This window comes from Heterodontus francisci, chromosome 13, assembly GCF_036365525.1.
Source record: "Heterodontus francisci isolate sHetFra1 chromosome 13, sHetFra1.hap1, whole genome shotgun sequence".
Lineage (NCBI taxonomy): Eukaryota > Metazoa > Chordata > Chondrichthyes > Heterodontiformes > Heterodontidae > Heterodontus > Heterodontus francisci.
In genome coordinates, this window is record NC_090383.1 from 48,921,280 (window position 1) to 48,940,240 (window position 18,961).

At 41.0% G+C, this 18,961-nt stretch overlaps 1 protein-coding gene across 11 annotated transcripts in view; it reads right to left on the reverse strand.

Annotated features, from left to right (window-relative positions):
* arid1b (AT-rich interactive domain 1B) overlaps positions 1-8,464 on the reverse strand; it is a 696,888-nt gene extending 688,424 nt beyond the window's left edge. For all 11 annotated transcript variants that reach the window (XM_068044792.1, XM_068044797.1, XM_068044789.1 and 8 more), the window contains exon 1: positions 6,752-8,464. In XM_068044792.1, the coding sequence (XP_067900893.1) occupies positions 6,752-8,092 (1,341 nt within the window). In that variant the 5' untranslated portion in view covers positions 8,093-8,464. The remainder of the gene's footprint in view (positions 1-6,751) is intronic.
* Positions 8,465-18,961: the final 10,497 nt, after the last annotated feature.

Sequence of the window (18,961 nt, forward strand, 5' to 3'; positions counted from 1 at the left end):
ACAATTAGCAGAAAATAAAGCAATTAACAAGATCAATTTAACATAGGAAATATGAGGAGGAAGCCATTCAGCCCCTCGAGCCTACTCTGCCATTCAGGAAGATCACTGCTGATCTGATCGTAGCCTCGCCACTTTCCTGCCTGCAGCACCCCCCCGCCCCCCATCCCGATAACCCTTAACTCCCTTGATCAGAAATCTGTCTTGAATATATTCAAATCAGCCCCCACTGCTCTCTGGGGTAGGAAGTCCCAAAGATTAACGACCCTCAGAAGAAATTTCTCCTCATCTCTGTCTTAAATGGAAAACCCTTATTCTGAAACTGTGTCCCCAGTTTTCAAGACATCCTCTTAGCATCTACCTTTTCAAGTCCCCTCAAAATAATATATGTTTCGATAAGATCACTTCTCATTCTTCTAAACTGAATATAGGTCCAACCTTTCCTCATAAGGCAACCCCTTCATACCAGGAATCAACCAAGTGAACCTTCTCTGAACTGCTTCCAATAAAAGTATATCCCTCCTCAAATGAGGCCAAAATGATATGCAATGCTCTACAGTAGTCTCTACGGTAGTGTCTATTTAAATAACATGCTTTTCTATTCTTCCTACCAAAGTGGATAACCTCATTTTCCCACATTATACTTCATCTCCCAAATTTTTGCCCACTCACTTAACCTATCTATATTCCTTTGCAGACTCTGCCCTCCTCGCAACTTGCTTTCTTAATTATCTTGGTATTATCAGCAAATTTGGCTACAATGCATTCAGTCCCTTCATCCACGTAATTCATACAGATTGTAAATAGTTGAGGCCGCAGCACTGATCCCTGTGGCACTCCATTAGTAACAGTTTACCAACCTGAAAATGCCCCATTTATCCCGACTCTGTTTCCTGTTATGAGCCAATCCTCTATCCATGCTAATATATTACCTCCAACATCATGAGCTCTTATCTTGTGCAGTAATCCTTTTATGTGGCATCTTATCAAATGCCTTGTGGAGACCTAAATAGACTACATCTACTGGTTCTCCTTAATTCACCCTGCTCTTTACATCCTCAAAAGAACTCTAATAAATCTGTCAAACACTATTTTCTTTTCATAAAGCCATGTTGACTCTGCTTGATTGTATGTTGATTTTCTAAATGTCCTGCTACTACTTCTTTAATGATGGATTCCAGCAGTTTCCCCAATGACAGATATTAGACTAACTGGCCTATAGTTTCCTGCTTTCTCTCCCTCCTTTCTTGAATCGGGGTGTTACAAATCTTGTATATATACACAATGAACATGAAGTGGGATACTGTCCTTCCCAGAATGTTTTTAATCTTATTTTTAGCCATGCTTTCTTTCAGTTAGTTGCCTTACAGTTGGCAAGGAAAGCAAACCAGCTACCAGAGAGCACAATCAATCAGAATCAGCAACACTTATTTCTCCCTTTACCTGCTTGGCTTATGAAATCACCAGTCACTTCACAAGGTGGTGCAAATTTGGATGTTGATTAAAAAAAACAATTTAGATCGAACACTTAATACAAAAGACATCAATAACCATATTATTTGCACAAGAAAACTGCTCTGATCCAACCAACTGTAGCCGAGGATTCTTTCATAAAAATTAACAATTGTCACCGCACAATGATGAATTTCCTCCAATGAAATGTAACCATTTTATGATTCATCAGTTAAAGGTTCAATTTATGAAGCAAATCTGAACAATTTTTGTTTCTCCCCTTTGTTGCTGAAGGCACTAACTCATTCCAAGGTATAGTTCTATGAGTTACTCCCCTTCCAAGTGACTATTCTTCATATGGGAGTCTGAACGCAGAGTGTTAAGTCTGGTTAACTGCAGCAGACTTCACAACAGGTGTTCTTTCAGTCTTACAGAAGATCACTCTTTTTTTCCTCACAGGACTATCAGCAGCACAGCATGAATGTTTTTGTTTATTGCGAAGGGGATTGAATACAAAAGTAGGGCGGTTATGCTTCAGTTATACAGGGCACTGGTGAGACCACATCTGCAGTACTGTGTACAGTATTGGTCTCCTTATTTAAGGAAGGACGTAAATGCTTTGGAAGCAGTTCAGAGAAGGTTTACTAGACTAATATCTGGGATGTGCGGGTTGTCTTATGAGGAAAGGTTGGACAGTCTAGGCTTGTATCCGCTGGGGTTTAGGAGAGGAAGAGGCGACTTGATTGAAACATAAGATCCTGAGGGGTCTTGACAGGATGAATATGGAAAGGATGCTTCCCCTTGTGGGAGAATCTAGAACTAGGGGTCACTATTTAAAAATAAGGGGTTGCCCATTTAAGACAGAGATGAGGAGAAATGTTTTCTCTCAGAGGGTCGAGAGTCTTTGGAACTCTCTTCCTCAAAAGGCAGCGGAAGCAAAGTCTTTAAATATTTTTAAGGCAGAGGTAGATAGATTCTTGATAAGCAAGGGGGTGAGGGGTTATCGGGGGTAGGCAGGAATGTGGAATTGAGGTTACAATCAGATCAGCCATGATCTTATTGAATGGCAGAGCAGGCTCGAGGGGCCGAGTGGCCTGACCCTAATTCATATGAATATAAGGCTCTATACTTAAAATTACTTTTCACCCTTATCCTTCCTTAAGAAAAACAGATGCACAACACTCTTTTGATCTCAATTAATATCACTATGTAGAGTAGCCAACAGGATAGCTACCTCCATGAGCAAACAAACCTATCAAATCCCCCCTCACCTCCCTTATGGCACAATACCACCTCAGCAACCTAATTGAAAATATCCTATTGCATATTCCTATTAACTCTGGCATCAAGGCTCACTGCAAAGAATAACAGCTTCCTTCATTCTCCATGCTAAAATGACAGCTACTGATGCAGAATGATTTAACGTAGGGTGGCACTATTGCAAACTGAAAACCCAATTTGTTCAACCATGACATGCTAGGATGTTGTCTGTGCCTACTGATTACTCCCCAGTAAATTCCAAAGTGTAGTCTTGCTACAGATAGGGATGACATGAAGCCCAACTACTTCTGTCTGCCCAGGGCAAAGGTCAAAATTTTAAAATGGCATTCTCTCTGAACAGTCTCACACCCAACTTATATGTTTATAGAATGATAAAGGCTCAGAAGTGTTCGGATGGGCATAGAAAAAGGGGCACTACACTGAAAAGTTTAGATAGTAGTCTATTCATCAGTGCAAAACCCAAGAGTGAGCAATATCACAGACAGCCCACAAAAGCAGTGTGGAAGACTGCAAAGACATATTGGTGCAAAAGAGCTACTCTTTTGAAGTAAAGTGGTCTGGGTTGAGGAAATATAAGTTTTATATTCTTCATGCCATATTACACTTTGCATAGAAGGCACCAGTGGCTGCAAACAATTTATATAAAAAATTCAGTGCTAAACACTAAATTACAGCACAACCAGGTAGCCTGTTGGCATTCCAATGCACAAGGCCAGTGGTACAGATGTAGGCTTGTGGCCATAATACATTATACTTCCAGACTTGACCACAAAGCTGGGCAAAAGCCTGGCAATTCCCTAAAAGGGAAAAAAAGTGCTTTGTTGCAGCTCCAATAGGTAGTTGCATAGTTATGGGTCACGTACTGGCTCAACATATTGGGATACTAAGACCATATAATTTATATGCCATGGGTTTATGCTTGCTATTTCCATTCTTAATTGTGCCAGAGTGGGGAGAAAAGCAGGGACCTAGCAGGGGAACGTAAAACGTCAGTCATCCCTTGCCTTTTTCATATGCCGCCTAGTGGCCAGCTATAGAGCATGCCTGCTAAAATTTCCAGCTGTATGATTCGCTTTGAGAATATATTACACACAGATGAGGTGTAGGGGAAATGAGAGTGGAATGAGGAAAATCAGCTTAGAGGCTTTGAAGCATGTTAGTTGGTTGGCCAAACTAGCCACAGACTAGAGGGCCAGCAGTTTCAGGCAAGAGGGCCTGAAAGGAAAACTCAAAAAAGTTATATCCTATAGGTATATTCCAGGAAAACAGTAGACAATTTCTGTATAAGTATAACCCATATCTTATCCAACTCTTGTTCTGTCTCAGTGACTTAGCACTTGAGGACTTCTAGACAACTAATATACTAAATATGCTACAGTAATACTAAATCATAACCCAACTCTAAAATAAAAACCAAAAACCAATATAAACTCAAGTGCCACAATTACAAAGAATATTTTTCCAACACCTTGAATTGTGAACATTTCAATCAGGTCTGTGATAATGACGCTGCTATTTTTGCCTTAAACAAGAGCCTGCAAACCAGGTAACATCTTATTACCAGTAATCTCTGAACAAACTGAAAAGTAGCAAACTTGTAACATTTGACATGCAATTGATCTGAAATATCAACCTCAAAACAGGTCCTAGAGTGCTAAATATAAAAACCCCAATTGGTAGATGATTTGCAAATACCAGAAAAAACATATTTAATAATCATTTGGCACAGATACGCAAGACAACAGTATATATTCACGCACATAAAAACACCAAAATTTTTCCAATTAACTAATTATCCAAACATCAGTATTACTTAGTTAAAGGATATTTTTTGAATATTTTTTAAGAGGTAGATAGATTCTTGATAAGCAAGGGGGTGAAAGGTTAATTGGGGACAGGCAGGAATGTGGAGTTGAGGTGACAATCAGATCAGCCAAGATCTTGTTGAATGGCGAAGCAGGCTCGAGGCCTACTCCTGCTCCTAATTTGTATGTTCGCGTAAATAAAAATCAAGAGTTCTACAGCTCCAAATATTCTCTTCAGACACACAAGTTCAGGACAAATTCCGTTAAGTATAGTTGGTAGTTTTTGCAATTTAAATAGATATATAATTAAAATTTTACAATTTTTGTTACACTTTAGTGAAATCCTAGTGACTTGGAGATAATTTTTAATATTAACAAGTTAAATTTTCAAAACAGATACAATGATATTTGTATGGTTTTAAAATATATTCAACCAGATCCACATTCAATAGCAGGCATATGACTCCACACAAAGAAATTGCTTCTTACTACATATAATAAACTGCCTCATGGCATTTTGAAACATTCAAAAACAGTTTTTCCAATACTGAACAGATTTGAGCTTCAATAAAAAAAAATTCTTACATTTTCTGCCCCCTTCCATCTCTCTCCTGGAAAACAACTCATGCAGGATCTGGTTCCACAGGTAACCAACAACTCCAACAGCTGCCTCAGATGGCATACTTTGACTAAAACCCACACAAGTTGGCAAATTAGTCAATTATTAAGGAAGCCATCACACTCCAGTACAATTCTGTCCTACAGGGGCAACTGAACACTCACCAATTTTCAGCTCTCTCAGCCAAAGAGACTGAAGCCACTCATGGCCCCCTCTCATCACCTAAGTCACCACAGAGATGGAACTGAACCCTGCATTTCACTGGTCTGTATGGCTGTACCACAACATTTATCACAAGCAATCAGGTATAAAGAGTTGTTTCAAAAAAGGAAATTTCGTTCAGAAACAAATTAAAGTTCCAATATTTGACATTACTGCAATTGATGTGGAGTCGAAAGCAGTAATATTTATAAGTATACAATATTTTACAGTAGAAAACTGCTCCAATGCAATACACCTTGTCAATATTTACTCAGTTTTTTGAATGAACTGGAATATACCCATTTGTATATATTTAATTTCATGAATATTTTAACTATTAAACAGCTCTAATTTATTTATAATCAGTTAGCCGAATAAGCTTATCCCTTGGTTATAAGTAACAGGTTTTAGAACATATGGAACAATCTATTGCTGTTTCATTAAAATTACTAATGCTTATAATTAATGCTTGATTTTACTAAATTTGCACAAGCTGTTTTATTACAGAACAATGTTTTTCAACAGCTTGATTTAAAATCATTTTTCTTGCGTCTAATTGCTGAACATGGTTAGCAGAATTAAATACTTCTTTAAAAATGCAATTATTGAAATATAAATACAGTAGATTTTTTAAATGGGCGAGAGGGGAGTGAGGAAATCTTGATCTGTTTTTCAATTATTCAATTGCCGTGTAAATTGTGGGGATTCTAAGGGAATGTGTAATGAAAAAGGTGCTGGCTGTGGGTTTGTGATTTGTGTTGTTCAGCAACTTGTATTTACATCAGCACTGATAAATGCCCAGTGGAGAGTGTGAGAGCCAATCAGATGGCAGATTAGATGTCAACTCGGAGGCAGCTGTCTGGAGACTCGATTCCAGGCCTTTTACCTCCACAATTCAAATTGCAAACCTTGCAAAAGAAGGTGAAGAGACTCAAGTGCGAGCTGAACGGAGCTGCGAGTTTTCTCACACAAAACAGAATCAACCCGAGTAGTCTGGAGGGCAAAAATAAGAGAAATGGGTGGGGTCAACAAAAACATACCAGATAGCAGTTTAAAATTAAGAATATTTAACGGATTTGTTTAATATAGAAGTAACACAAATTGAAGTTGCACGTTATCAGTTCAGTGCACAAAATCCGCATAGCGGATAGCAGGCAACCTTCGTTGGGGGTAAAAAAAAGCAGCAACAACTCTCTGCAAACGGCGTTTCCCGAACAGCGGGTAGAGTCACTAAAAAATTCTACCCTTCCCAGCAAGAAGTGATAGGAAAGGTAGCGCGACCCTTGTCGCTGACTAGCACTTCATGGACTGCTTTCTCTCTAATAACCTCACATCAGCTCTGCTCCCACTGCGGGGGTCAAAGCAAAGACACCGACACACACACAGGCCGCTTTACCTGTGTTCTGCCCAGAGGCTGCGCCGAGCTGCCGGGGCTCATGGTGGGATGACTTCGGGCTTGTCCTGCCACTGCTCCGCCACTACCTCCTCCTCCTCCCCAGGCCTGGCTGCTCCCTACTCCGTACTGACTGCCCATATCGTTCCCTTTGAGCGAGGCCTGCGAAGCGCCGGGGTTGCTGTAGTCCGGAAAGCAGTAGCCCCTCATGGGGCTGGGGGAGGTCAGAAGCTGGTTGAGGGTTGGCGTGGCTCCTGAGTGCTGGTTCTGGCCCGAGTACCGCTGAAAGGCCCCGGCCAGAGGCGGCTGCTGCTTGACGTGATGGTGATGGTGGCCGCTGTTAGTGGCCCCACTGGATCCCATGTTGGCCCTAGGCGAGCTCATCATGCCGTAGCCGGGGCTGTTGTAGGCCGGCCTGTAGCCAGAGTAATGGTTGTAGTTGTTGGAGTAGCCGTCGTGTGAGTTGTGCAGCGGGCTAGCACTCAGCTCCAGGCTGGGAGAAGGGTGAAGCCCAAGCCCGGGGCTTTGTTGTCCGCCATGTTGATCGAAGTAGGGTCCGGGTCCGGGGCCTGTTCCTCCTCCTCCTCCTCCTCCTCCTGCTGCTGCTGCCGCCGCCGCCGCCCGGTAATAATTATAATCGGGAAGGCCGGGCGCTGGGCCCGCTTGGTTATTAGCTCCCGCGGCTGCCGGGTGCTCGTACCTCTGATCGCCCATTTTGAGTAGTTGGATTTGGTCGTCGGCCTTGTTGTTGTTCCCCTGGTTGTCGGCGGTTAACAGGCTGTTGTCTTTGCCGCCGCCTCCATGTTGAGTCTCTGCCCCGCCGCCTCCTTCTCCTTGGTGATGGGGAGGAAGCAACAACTCGGCAACGGTCGGTTTCAGCTTGTGATTGGGAATTATCCCCGCCTCGCTGGCGGCTGAAGACGAGGAGGAGGCGGTGGATGCCGAGGAAGGCGAGGCCGAGGCGGGTTCTTTGTGCGCCGGCTCGGGGTTGGGGTTGGACGAGGCCGACCCCGAGCCTCCAGCAGCGCCGCCGCCACTGTTGTTGTTGGCCGGGCCAGGGCCCGAGGAGTTGGCCATGTTGAGCTCGCCGTGGTGGTGTTGTTGGTGGGGATGGTGAAGGTGGTGGTGGTGGTGATGGTGGTGGCGGGGATGGTGATGATGATCAACGCTGTTCAGATTCAAGCCACCGCCGCCACTGGGATCTCCACCGTCAAGTCCTCCTCCCGGAGCCGCCGGTTTTCCGTTGTTGATGCTGTCAGGGTCGCGGCTGCTCAGGCCGGGGCTGTTGCTACTGCTGTTGTTACTGTTGGCCGGAGCTGCTGCTATTTGAGCGGCCATGATCATCTCACAGAATCAGTCAGAGAGCGAGGAGGAGAGCAGGGAGAGACACACAGACACGTCTGCTTCTTCTCTTCCTTTTACACCCGATCATTAAATATTATTAAAAAGGAAAAAAAAATCTCGTCCTCCTCCAGTTTGAAAGCAAGAGAAAAAGGGCCACGCTCTCTGTTGCATGGTATTATTATTATAATATATTACATTGTATTTTTCTCTTCCTCTTTTTGTTAAATAGGTAGAAAACTTTCTCCAGATCTGTTTTAAAAATCAAACTTTCCTTTCCTCTCTAACCCGGATATGGGTAAATACATGTCTAGCTGAGCCTCTGGCCCAGCATGGCTTGAGGACTCCAACAACTATTATCCATTCCTCTGATTACTGCACATCAGTTCTAAAACACGGACTGGAGCCTTGCTTCGCTCACATTCACTATACAATCTAAACATTATGGGCCTTTAAAAAAAATAAATTCTTTTTTCACTTATTTTTGAAAGAATTTGGGTTCCAATTTGTCATATGTTTAATATTAGCCATCATAAAATTGGTACAGAGCGTGCTTATACATAAAGAACACGTTGTAATTTTCACATTTTTTCTGACTATTTTTGTTCGAATGTCTAGAAGGATGACCATTTTCACTTTTATGATTCCTCCTTTATAAATGCTATTTACTGTAATTACAAAAATTGTTATACATTGACCGTATTTTACCCGACGTTTTAAACATTATAGAACTGATTCTCCAATAACCAAAATGCTCGTTATTAAATTTAACTACTTCAAAGTTGGTTTCCAATTTAGAAAACACCAGTTTAATTATCATTGTCTTTATAAAATGATATAGTAGTTAAATAGATTTCTCTGCATTAGCCATATTATTTTGAAAACAATCTAACAGGTTTATACTAATTGCAATACTTGTTGCAAATACCATTATGAAAATATTCTATTTAGGACTAAATTTCTTTCATTATTTCCCTATCCATAAGTGAGCAAGGTTTCCTTTTACATTGCGTGTGCCAGAATGATCCACTCCAGTTTTTCCCTCTCTCCCTGCCCCGGGTTCAATCTATTTCTCTCTAGCCTCAGAGTTAGACATAATCACAGGATCACTGGATCCTTACGCTATTAACTTATACACATCTGCCAGCATCCAAATCAAAACTCTGCCAGCAAAAAATATTCATCCAAAAACCACTTATCCCAGACTGGTGTGGCAACTCACATCTGAGAATGGGGATTAAGAAAAATCAAGCAAAAATAGACGGACTATTTTCTCTAATGTGTCCTTTCCTTCAGTGTAATGAACAACATTCCTAGGTTGAAGCATTCTCTACTCTGCTCAGTGCCTATTTGCTGTTCCTATACACTCCCTCTGGAGGTTTTTTTTACATCGAAAACAATTTTGAAAATTCGTTATTTTTAATCTAAAAATGCTGTATGATATTTATTTCCAATTGGTTTATACCCACATTGAAACCCATTTCAGGAGTTTTCACTCAGATCCTACCAGTTTTTTTCATTTACCTAATGAAAGGGAGTTGCTTGCAATTGCTTCACACGCATCAATAGTTGTCAGTAAAATCAAACTGACGTCAGCCCTGGGTAAAAGATATGTCCCTTTTGTTCTCCTTTTACCCAATTTGCAATCAAATAATCCAAACATTTGCAAAAGAACCCCTTATTGCAAATAAATTTGAAGTTTGCAATAGTGATCCAGCGATATTTTGTATGAAATAAAAATGGTTGGAGAAGTCTTTTTGCTCTTTATGTCTCCCAGCGTCAGTTGGGTTCAGTTATGCCGGAAGGTTAGTTGCGAATCCTGGCTGATCTGAAATTCGATGAACATAGGCAAGGGGCAAAGAAAATACATCTCAATGCAAATCAATGAACTGATGACGCCCACAACAGTTTCATATACAATATTTTAAATAAGCTGATAGGCTGCACAGTTTTTCCATAGAATTTAAACAGAACGCAATGAAGAGGAAGACGGGCAGTATTTTTTTTCGGAGGGAGGAAACTAATTCCTTCAAACAACCACATTATGGTTTGTTGTGTACTTCTGGCTGCAGCGCGGAAGTAAAATTGATTGCCTTGACAGCACAATTTAACTTTTAAAAATCATAAAAAGAAAATTAATATGTTCTTATAACAACCAGTTCAATGCAATTTAAAGCTGCACACATTTTTAATCATACATTATTTACAGTTTATTTATATCAATATTGATATTTATATCAACATCTACTGCCCCTCTCTGATAAGGGGCACTTAAAGAGACGCAGTTTGAAAAAATGATCGTACCGAACGACAATCTGCTTACTTCGACAGCTTGGAAGTTAAATTGTCAACACTCGCTTATATTTTTACAAAATTATAAAAGGCCTCTTGTTACAGAATTTCCTGCATGACAACAGTGGCAAGCTTCAAAAACTACTTCATTGACTAAAAAGCGCTTTGAGACGTCCGGTGGTCGTTGAAGGCGCTATATAAATGCAAGTCTTCTTTAGAATTAATTTCAGAATGTGTGAAACAACACAGAATTTCTTCCATGTCCATGACATTTTGAGGATACACATCGACACATATCTATCACATTCATACATTTGTATTACATTTCTTGCAATTGTTGCTTACAGCAGATTGCATTTATATAGCACCTTTCACCATAGTAAAATGTCCCAAGGCGCTTCACAGGAGCGTTATCAGACAAAATGTGAGGTCCAGCTACATAAGGAGATATTTGGGCAGGTGACCAAAAGCTTAGTCAAAGCGGTAGGTTTTAAGGAACATATTAAAAGAGGAAAGGGGTAGAGAGTTGTAGATATTTAGGGAGGGAATTCAAGAGCCTAGGGCCTTAGGAAGCTGAAGGCATAGCCATGAATGGTGGGGCAATGGAAATTGGGAATGCACAAGAGGCCAGAATTGGAGGAACCCAGAGATCTTGGACAGTTGTAGGGCTAGAAGAGGTTACAGAGTTAGGGAGGGATGAGACCATAGAGGGATTTAATCACAAGAATGAGAATTTTAAATTCAGGTATTGCCAAACTAGGAATCAATGCAGATCAATGACCACAGCACTGATGTAAAACAGGACGTGGTGCAAGTTGGGATATAGGCAGCAGAGTTTTGGATGAGCTTAAATTTATAAAGGATAGAAGATGGCTGACCAGGAGAGCATTGGAATAGGCAAGTCTGGTGGTAGCAGAATCATAGATGATTGTTTCAGCAACAGATGGACTGAGGCAGGGGCAGAAATGGTCGAATTTACGGAGGTGGAAGTAAGAGATCCTGGTGTTGGAGAGGGTACGAGGTCAGAAGCTCAGCTTAGAGTCAAATAAGAGGCCAAGATTGTGAATGGTCTGTTTTAACCTCAAAACAGTTTACGTCAAACTATTGGTAAATTTTCCTTTGTTAAATCTCCCTTTTTCTGTTTTTTAGAAAGTTATGTCTGTTTTAATGTTTTGTTATTCACAATCACATAACACAAATGTTTTCTCCCTAATTTCTATTTTCTTCCCAATCACAATCTATAAAAGAAATTCTACCCAATCTCAATCCAGCAAAAAAATCCAAGTAGTTCATACAAATATGTAGTATAACATAAGAAACATCAAAATGCAACAATTCAGAAAATAAAATCACATTGTGTACAATCACTGTAACAACTTTCTACCCTTGTATGACCCAGAACACTCCATCAAGCAATGTGAATATTCCTGACCATAGCTATATCTGTTTCGTCTTTATGTTGTTTCTGGTTCGCAGATGTTGGATAGAATCACACTTTAATCTTGGAAAAGGCTGGAGTCAGTCTTTTTTATTTCAATACCATGCTTTGTGCTGTAGAACCTGGTTGAACTGGTTCTTGTGTTATGTATAACATGACTCCCCAGTGCAGCTGTGAATGTGGCCCCCTACTGGAACACTTAAACATAACAACTAGTTCCTAGCTAATTAGTTCCTAACACTTTACAGATAGTATAACAATATGTACATCTATAACATCCCTCTTTCTTTATAACACAATGCCCCTATATCAATATAAGTGTCAATATAAATTTTAAAAAGATTATCATCTGACTTGTGGAAATAATCTGAACCCTTTTTTAGAGTCTTTTAAAGCATGTATTTTTAAAAATATTATTCACGGTTTAACTTGGGTGGTAAGATGTTGTGCCTCCATCTTGTAGATTTGGCATTTGTTGCTCTCAATGGTGAGTTGGCTCGCTGCAGGCAATGTTGTGTCACTTGCTGGTGATGTTGTTAATGTTGTCTTGCTGGATAGTGATGTTTCCGGTGTTGTTGATGGTCTTTTCTGTTGTTCCAGCTCAGGTGTAGGTCGAATATGGATTCTGTTCCTTCTCATTGATTACTAGTTTTGGTCTCAATGATATTTGACATCGGAGGCTCAGCTTCACTAACAACTTTTGCTGGGCTCCAGGTTTTCATGATTGGATCCTTTCAACAGCTCGGGTAGGGACTTAGCCTATTTGTTGATCTGTTGCTATACTCTTACCTGTGCTTCAGTGAGTTGTTGTCTCACTTCCTCTTGGTCACCTGAAGGATGTATTTTGCTTGGCAGAGTTGTCTTATATTTTCTTCCATTTAACAGCTCTGCAGGTGATTTCATGTCAGCCTTGAGAGGTGTGGATCAGAGTGACAATAAGACCAGGTTTGGGTCTTCCTTCGTCTCTTGGCATTTCACAAGTGTTCTTTTGACCATCTGGATGTGTCATTCTATAAATCCGTGTCGCCGTGGGTAGTGTGATGATGAGGTGATGGTGTTGAACCCATACTGGTCAGCGAATTCCTTAAATTCTCTGGATGTAAATTGGGTGCCATTGTCACATATTAACCTTTCAGGAATCCCTTGCTCAGTGAACAGAACTCGTACTGCTGAGATTATTGTTGTGGCTCTCAAGTCTTTCATCTTCCAGATAAAAGGGAATTTTGAGTAGTAGTCTGTGACTATGAGATACCATTCTTGATTATATGTGAATAAATCGACTCCTACAGTATGCCATAGTCTGGGTGGAACTTCAGTAACTATCATCTCCTTTTTCTGTTGTGAGTTTCTGTACTTCTGGCATACATTGCATGTAGACACCATATTTTCAATATCTTTTTATATGCCTATCCAGTACACAGCTGATTTGGCTCTGAGCTTACACTTCTCCATTCCCGTATGGCCTTCATGTATCTTTTGGAGAAGTTCTTCCTGCATTGTTTTGGGTATGATTATTCTGGATCCGTCCAGCAGAACACCATCTTCTAGTGAGATGCCATCTTTGATAGACCAGTACTGCCCTATTGCTGGCTGTATCCTATCAGACCATCACTGGATCTCTTGCTGAGATAGCATCTGTAACTCCCCATCTTTGCTGGTCTCACCTCTAATTTGACTCAGTTTTGGTGATGTTATGTTCACTAGGTGATGAATCTTTATGCCTAGATCTTCTTTGCTTCTTATCAGAGGGCGCTTTTCAACAGGTGTACTATCTTCAACCCTCAGTGTCGCCTCCTTCACCTCATGGTTTACTGAGATAATCTGCAGCTCTTCACAACTGTTCAATCCCAGGATAGCTAGACTATCTGTTTCTGTGACGTAGAACATACAGTTAACATCTTTTCCTTTGTGTGTCCCTCTGATTTGGGTTGTTCCTAGCTGTCGAATCACAGTTCCCCTGTATGCCATTAGTATGGCGTTGTTTGGTTTCAGAGCACCTTCCCTTGGATAGCCATTTTTCTCCAAATTTTCTGCTGGTATAGTCTGAGCGGGATGATGTTACTCTGCGCTCCAGTATCAATCTTCACCTTCAGATTTATCATTGTGGGCTTATTTCTCAGCATTTTCCTGATCTGAATGGTTGTGTGAATTTCTTTTCTCTGGGAACTGTCACATCCAGACATTTCATGCAATTCTATGGTTCCTATGTCTATCATGTTCTCAAACCCATCGCCATCTTCCAGGGTACGGATGTTTTGGGTTCTTTCACTATTCCTTCGCCTTGTTACTCTGGCTCTGATGACTTGCCTACCACCTTCTTGCCTTGTTCTGCACATCTTTGCCCAGTGATTGGTCTTTCTGCAAACTCTGCAGATTGATCCATATGCAGGACATTTCCTTCTATCTGTCAATTCATGTGGTCGTCCACAGATTCTGCACGTCTTTCTCCCTGTTTGGTGTACATTCTTTAGTTGTTGTTTCACTGCATCGACCCTGTTGCCTGTCTCTTGGCTTAATTGAGGCTAGCCATTTGGGAGGTCAGAGTCTTCATCTGTCTGCTCGTGGCTTCATGTGCTCTGGCAGCATCTACAGCCTGCAATATTGCGAGCTTGTCCTGTACAATTAGAGCTTTCTGTACTTCAGGATGTGCAGAACCCTAAATGAGCTGATCTATCAGCCGTTCATTAGTGTCCTTAAATTTACATTTTCTGGCTGCATTTTCCAATTTTGCTACAAAATTGTCAATAGGCTCACCACTTCTTGTCTGAGGCCTTGAAATTCATATCAGTATATCCAATGATTTGATTTTGGCTGGAGATGGGTGCTGAATCTTTCAAAAATTTTATCTGGGTTTCTGCAGTTCTTCGCTTAGGTCCCAGCTGTTAAATAAATTTAATCTTTTACCTCCAGCCCACAGAAGGATATAGCTGATCCTCTCCTCTTCACTAGTGCCTTTAAGGAAACTATTGAATGCCAAAGTGCACTTTTGTTTAAACTTCTCAAATGCCTCTACGACATCATCAGCTCCCCAATTCATGATGGGCTGTAGCAGTGCATTCATTCCTGTCCCTGCTGACATTTTGATCTTTTTTTTAGAGTTTTTGCATGAGGGTCACTCAGTTTTTCTGTCTCTCTCTCTGGTCCTAATCTGATGCTTTTAAAAATGTTGTAGGTTTACTCACAGACACTCGCTGCCACCATGTTTCATCTTTATGTTGTTTCTGGTTCCCAGATGTTGGAAAGAATTACACTTTAATCTTGGAAAATGCTGGAGTCAGTCTTGTTTATTTCAACACCATGCTTTGTGCTGTAGAACCTGGTGAAACTGGTTCTTGTGTTACGTATGACATGACTCCCCAGTGCAGCCATGAATGTGGCCCCCTACTGGAACACTTACACATAATAACTAGTTCCTAGATGATTAGGTCCTAACACTTTACAGACAGTACAACAATATATACATCTCTAACAATATCCTTTCCTCAAACTTTGCAGTCCAAATTAGCCTGATGAGGTCTGACATTCTGGATCATACAACCACTCTACCAATTCCATAAGCTAATGCAAGGCCCACCTTTCATCACAATGCAGGGTGATACAACATAATCAAGTAACTGAACTATTGCACAGCAGCAGGTTTCAGACCACTACAATCTCCCTTTCCACCCAGCACCAATCCCCAGAGCATCATATTCCACCGTTCCATCAAAGCCCTTACAAATACCTGTTTGCTTCTACGTCCCAAGCTATCTCTACCAAGCCAGTTCAATTCATTCTCAGTCATCATATAAGCTCTGCTTATGCCACCCTTCCTTTTGCCCCACATACTCTCTTGTTCTGAGCTTTGGGCCTTTTACTATTCTTGTTCAGTATACTCCCCACTCCCAGCTTAGGTCTTGTTCTACCCCAGGCCACATTATTCAATTCCTTCTTCTCTTCTGGCCCAAGCACACCTTGGCCATCAGCAGTTGCTCTTGTGTATTTTTTCTTTCTTAAATAAAATACTGTGGGCCTTTTGTTTCTTTTAATAACAGAAAACCCAAACACGTTTATTCATAATTTAAGCTGTTGAGTGGCAAGCACATAGCTTGTAAATGCTTTTCAAAACAATAGGAAGAACCAGAAAAGCACAAGTACAATATTAAATTGAGGTCTGCAAGCCAAATATTAAAGACAAAAAATGTTTCATAAATAATTCAGTATGAAGAGCAAACAGAATAAAGGTAACTATGGTAAAAGTGTATTATTTTAATATTTTTGTTAGTATTTTAAACTTATGTATTATTGTTTCTGAGCAATATTACAGAAGATAGTGGATAGAAATTACTGAGCATATTGTGAAATCATTGATGTAACTTTTAGACTGAAAATGACCACAGATGGTCCTACAAATACAAAAATTTTAGACCATAAATAACATTATATTGAAAATGCATGTTTGGAAATCAAACATCATCAAGGTTTTACCAACCATGAAATACTTGTGTCTTTGATAAGTGAGATACATTGACTAAGTGTCCAAACAATGCTCCAAATCTTTTCTTCAAATGAGCTATGTTTTCATTATAAAGTCACCAAAGTCCACACATCAACCCACTGTTGAAAGAACCAGACTAGTGGGCCACAAATTCCTCCTTAGCTTCAGACTCCAATGGCACTCATAACTCAGTTGAAAAGATGCATGGTTTTCAAGGGAAAGCGTGGCTCTCTCAGTGTCAATTTTTCGCTTGGATTTGGATCCCAGTGCTAACAATCCAGCTGAGAATTTATCAAATTCATTGCATGGATCAGTTGATGGGTTAGAGTGACAATCTGTAGAACACAGAGCTATGACTTTAATACTGGGGAGCTAAATATTTGATTTTTGCTCTTAAAAAAATTGTACCTAGGTAAAACTGTGCAGACCTTTCACACAAACGCAACAAAATAATATTCTGTTTCCTCAGAAACTCTTGCTTGATAATGTAGGACCACATCAGATGGCGTATTAGCCCACCGAGCCATCAGGAAGGTAGGTAACAAAAAGAAATGCAAGAGGCTCATATTTTTATAAACCATAAAAATGTAAAGGGCGAAAAAGTCAATTCAGCCCAAGCAATGTGTGATTACCATGTGCACGGTCAAGGTGATGCAGGCAGCTTGCAAACTTCGTGTTGCCTGCATATCTCAGTGATTGTGGCATGCAGCCCAGCTCTGAATGTGCTGCTGACTGTCTGCATGCTCAGCAGCAGGCCCAAGTGTGTGCGTGGCTAGCACCATGTGCAACTAGCCTACACTTCTTAAAGGCAGCCTGCACCTTGTAAAGGAGAGGAAATATTAAGGGGCTTAGAATCATAGAAAGTTTACGCACAGAAAGAGGCCACTTGGCCCATCGTGTCTGCGTCAGCTGAAAAACGACCCCCCCCAGCCAAATCCCACCTTCCAGCATTTGGTCTATAGCCCAGCAGGTTACAGCATTTGAGGTGCATATCCAGATATCATTTAAATGAGTTGAGGGTTTCTGCCTCTACTACCCTTCCAGGCAGTGAGTTCCAGACCCCAACCACCCTCTGGGTGTAAAAATATTTCCTCATCTCCCTTCTAATCCCTCTACCAAACACTCCAAATCTCTGCTCCCTAGTCACCGACCTCTCTGCTAAGGTAAATAGGCCCTTCACATCCACTCTATCCAGGCCCCTCACAATTCTGTACATTTCAATCAAATCTCACTTCAACCTCCTCTGTTCCAAGGAGAACAACCCCAGCCTATCCAATCTTCCCTCATAGCCACATTTTTCCAGTCCTGGAAACATCCTCATAAATCTCCTCTGTACCCTATCTACTGCAATCACATCCCCTCTGTAATAGGTGACCAGAACTGCATACAGTACTCAAGTAGTGGATCTACGAAAGTAGATAAATTGCCAGGCCCAGATGATATGTAACCTAGCCTGCTAAAAGAAGCAAGGGAGGAAATAAAGGAAACTCTGACCATCATTTCCCAATCCTCTCTGGCTACTGGCATGATGCTGGAGGACTGGAAAACGGCTAACATTGTACCGTTGTTTAAAAAAGGAGGAAGGGATAGAACAAATAATTACAGGTCAGTCAGCCTAACACCAGTGGTAGGCAAAATATCAGAAAAAATTATCAAGGACAGTATAAATAGTCAGTTTGAAAGGCACGGATTAATCAAGGACAGTCAGCATGGATTTGTTAAGGAACGGTCGTGTTTGACCAACTTGATTGAATTTTTTGAGAAGGTAACAAAGAGTGCCAATGATGGTAGTGCATTTGATGTAGTCTATGTGGATTTTATCAAGGCTTTTGATAAGGTCCCACATGGAAGACTGGTCATGAAAGTAAAAGTCCATGGGCTCCAAGGGAAAATGACAAGTTGGATCCAAAATTGGCTCAGTGGCAGGAAGCAAAGGGTAATGGTCAGCAGGTGTTTTTGTGACTCGAAGGTTGTTTACAGTCTGGTTGCGCCGGGCTCAGAACCGGGACCCTTGCTTTTCATGGTATGTATCAATTATTTAGACTGAAATGCAGGGGATATGACAAAGAAGTTTACAGATGATACAAAAATTGGCCATGTGGTTGGTAGTGAAGAAGAAAGCTGTAGACTACAGGAAGATATCAATGGACTAGTCAGGTGGACAAAAAAGTGGCAAATGTAATTCAATCTGGAGAAGTGTGAGGAAATGTATATGGGAAGGGCAAACAAGGCAAGGGAATGCACAATAAATGGTCAATGCCGAGAATTGTAGAGGAACAGAGAGACCTTGGAGTGCATGTCCAGAGATCCCTGAAAGTAGTAGGACAGGTAGATAAGGTAGTTAAGAATGCATAGGGGATACTTTCCTTTATTAGTAAGGCACTGAATATAAGAGCAGGGATAAAAACAAGAAATGCTGGAACCACTCAGCAGGTCTGGCAGCATCTGTGAAAAGAGAAGCAAAGTTAACGTTTCGGGTCAGTGACCCTTCTTCGGAACTGACAAATATTAGAAAAGTCACAGGTTATAAGCAAGTGAGGTGGGGGTGGGGCAAGAGATAACAAAGGAGGTCTAGATTGGACCAGGCCACATAGCTGACCAAAAGGTCACGGAGCAAAGGCAAACAATATGTTAATGGTGTGTTGAAAGACAAAGCATTAGTACA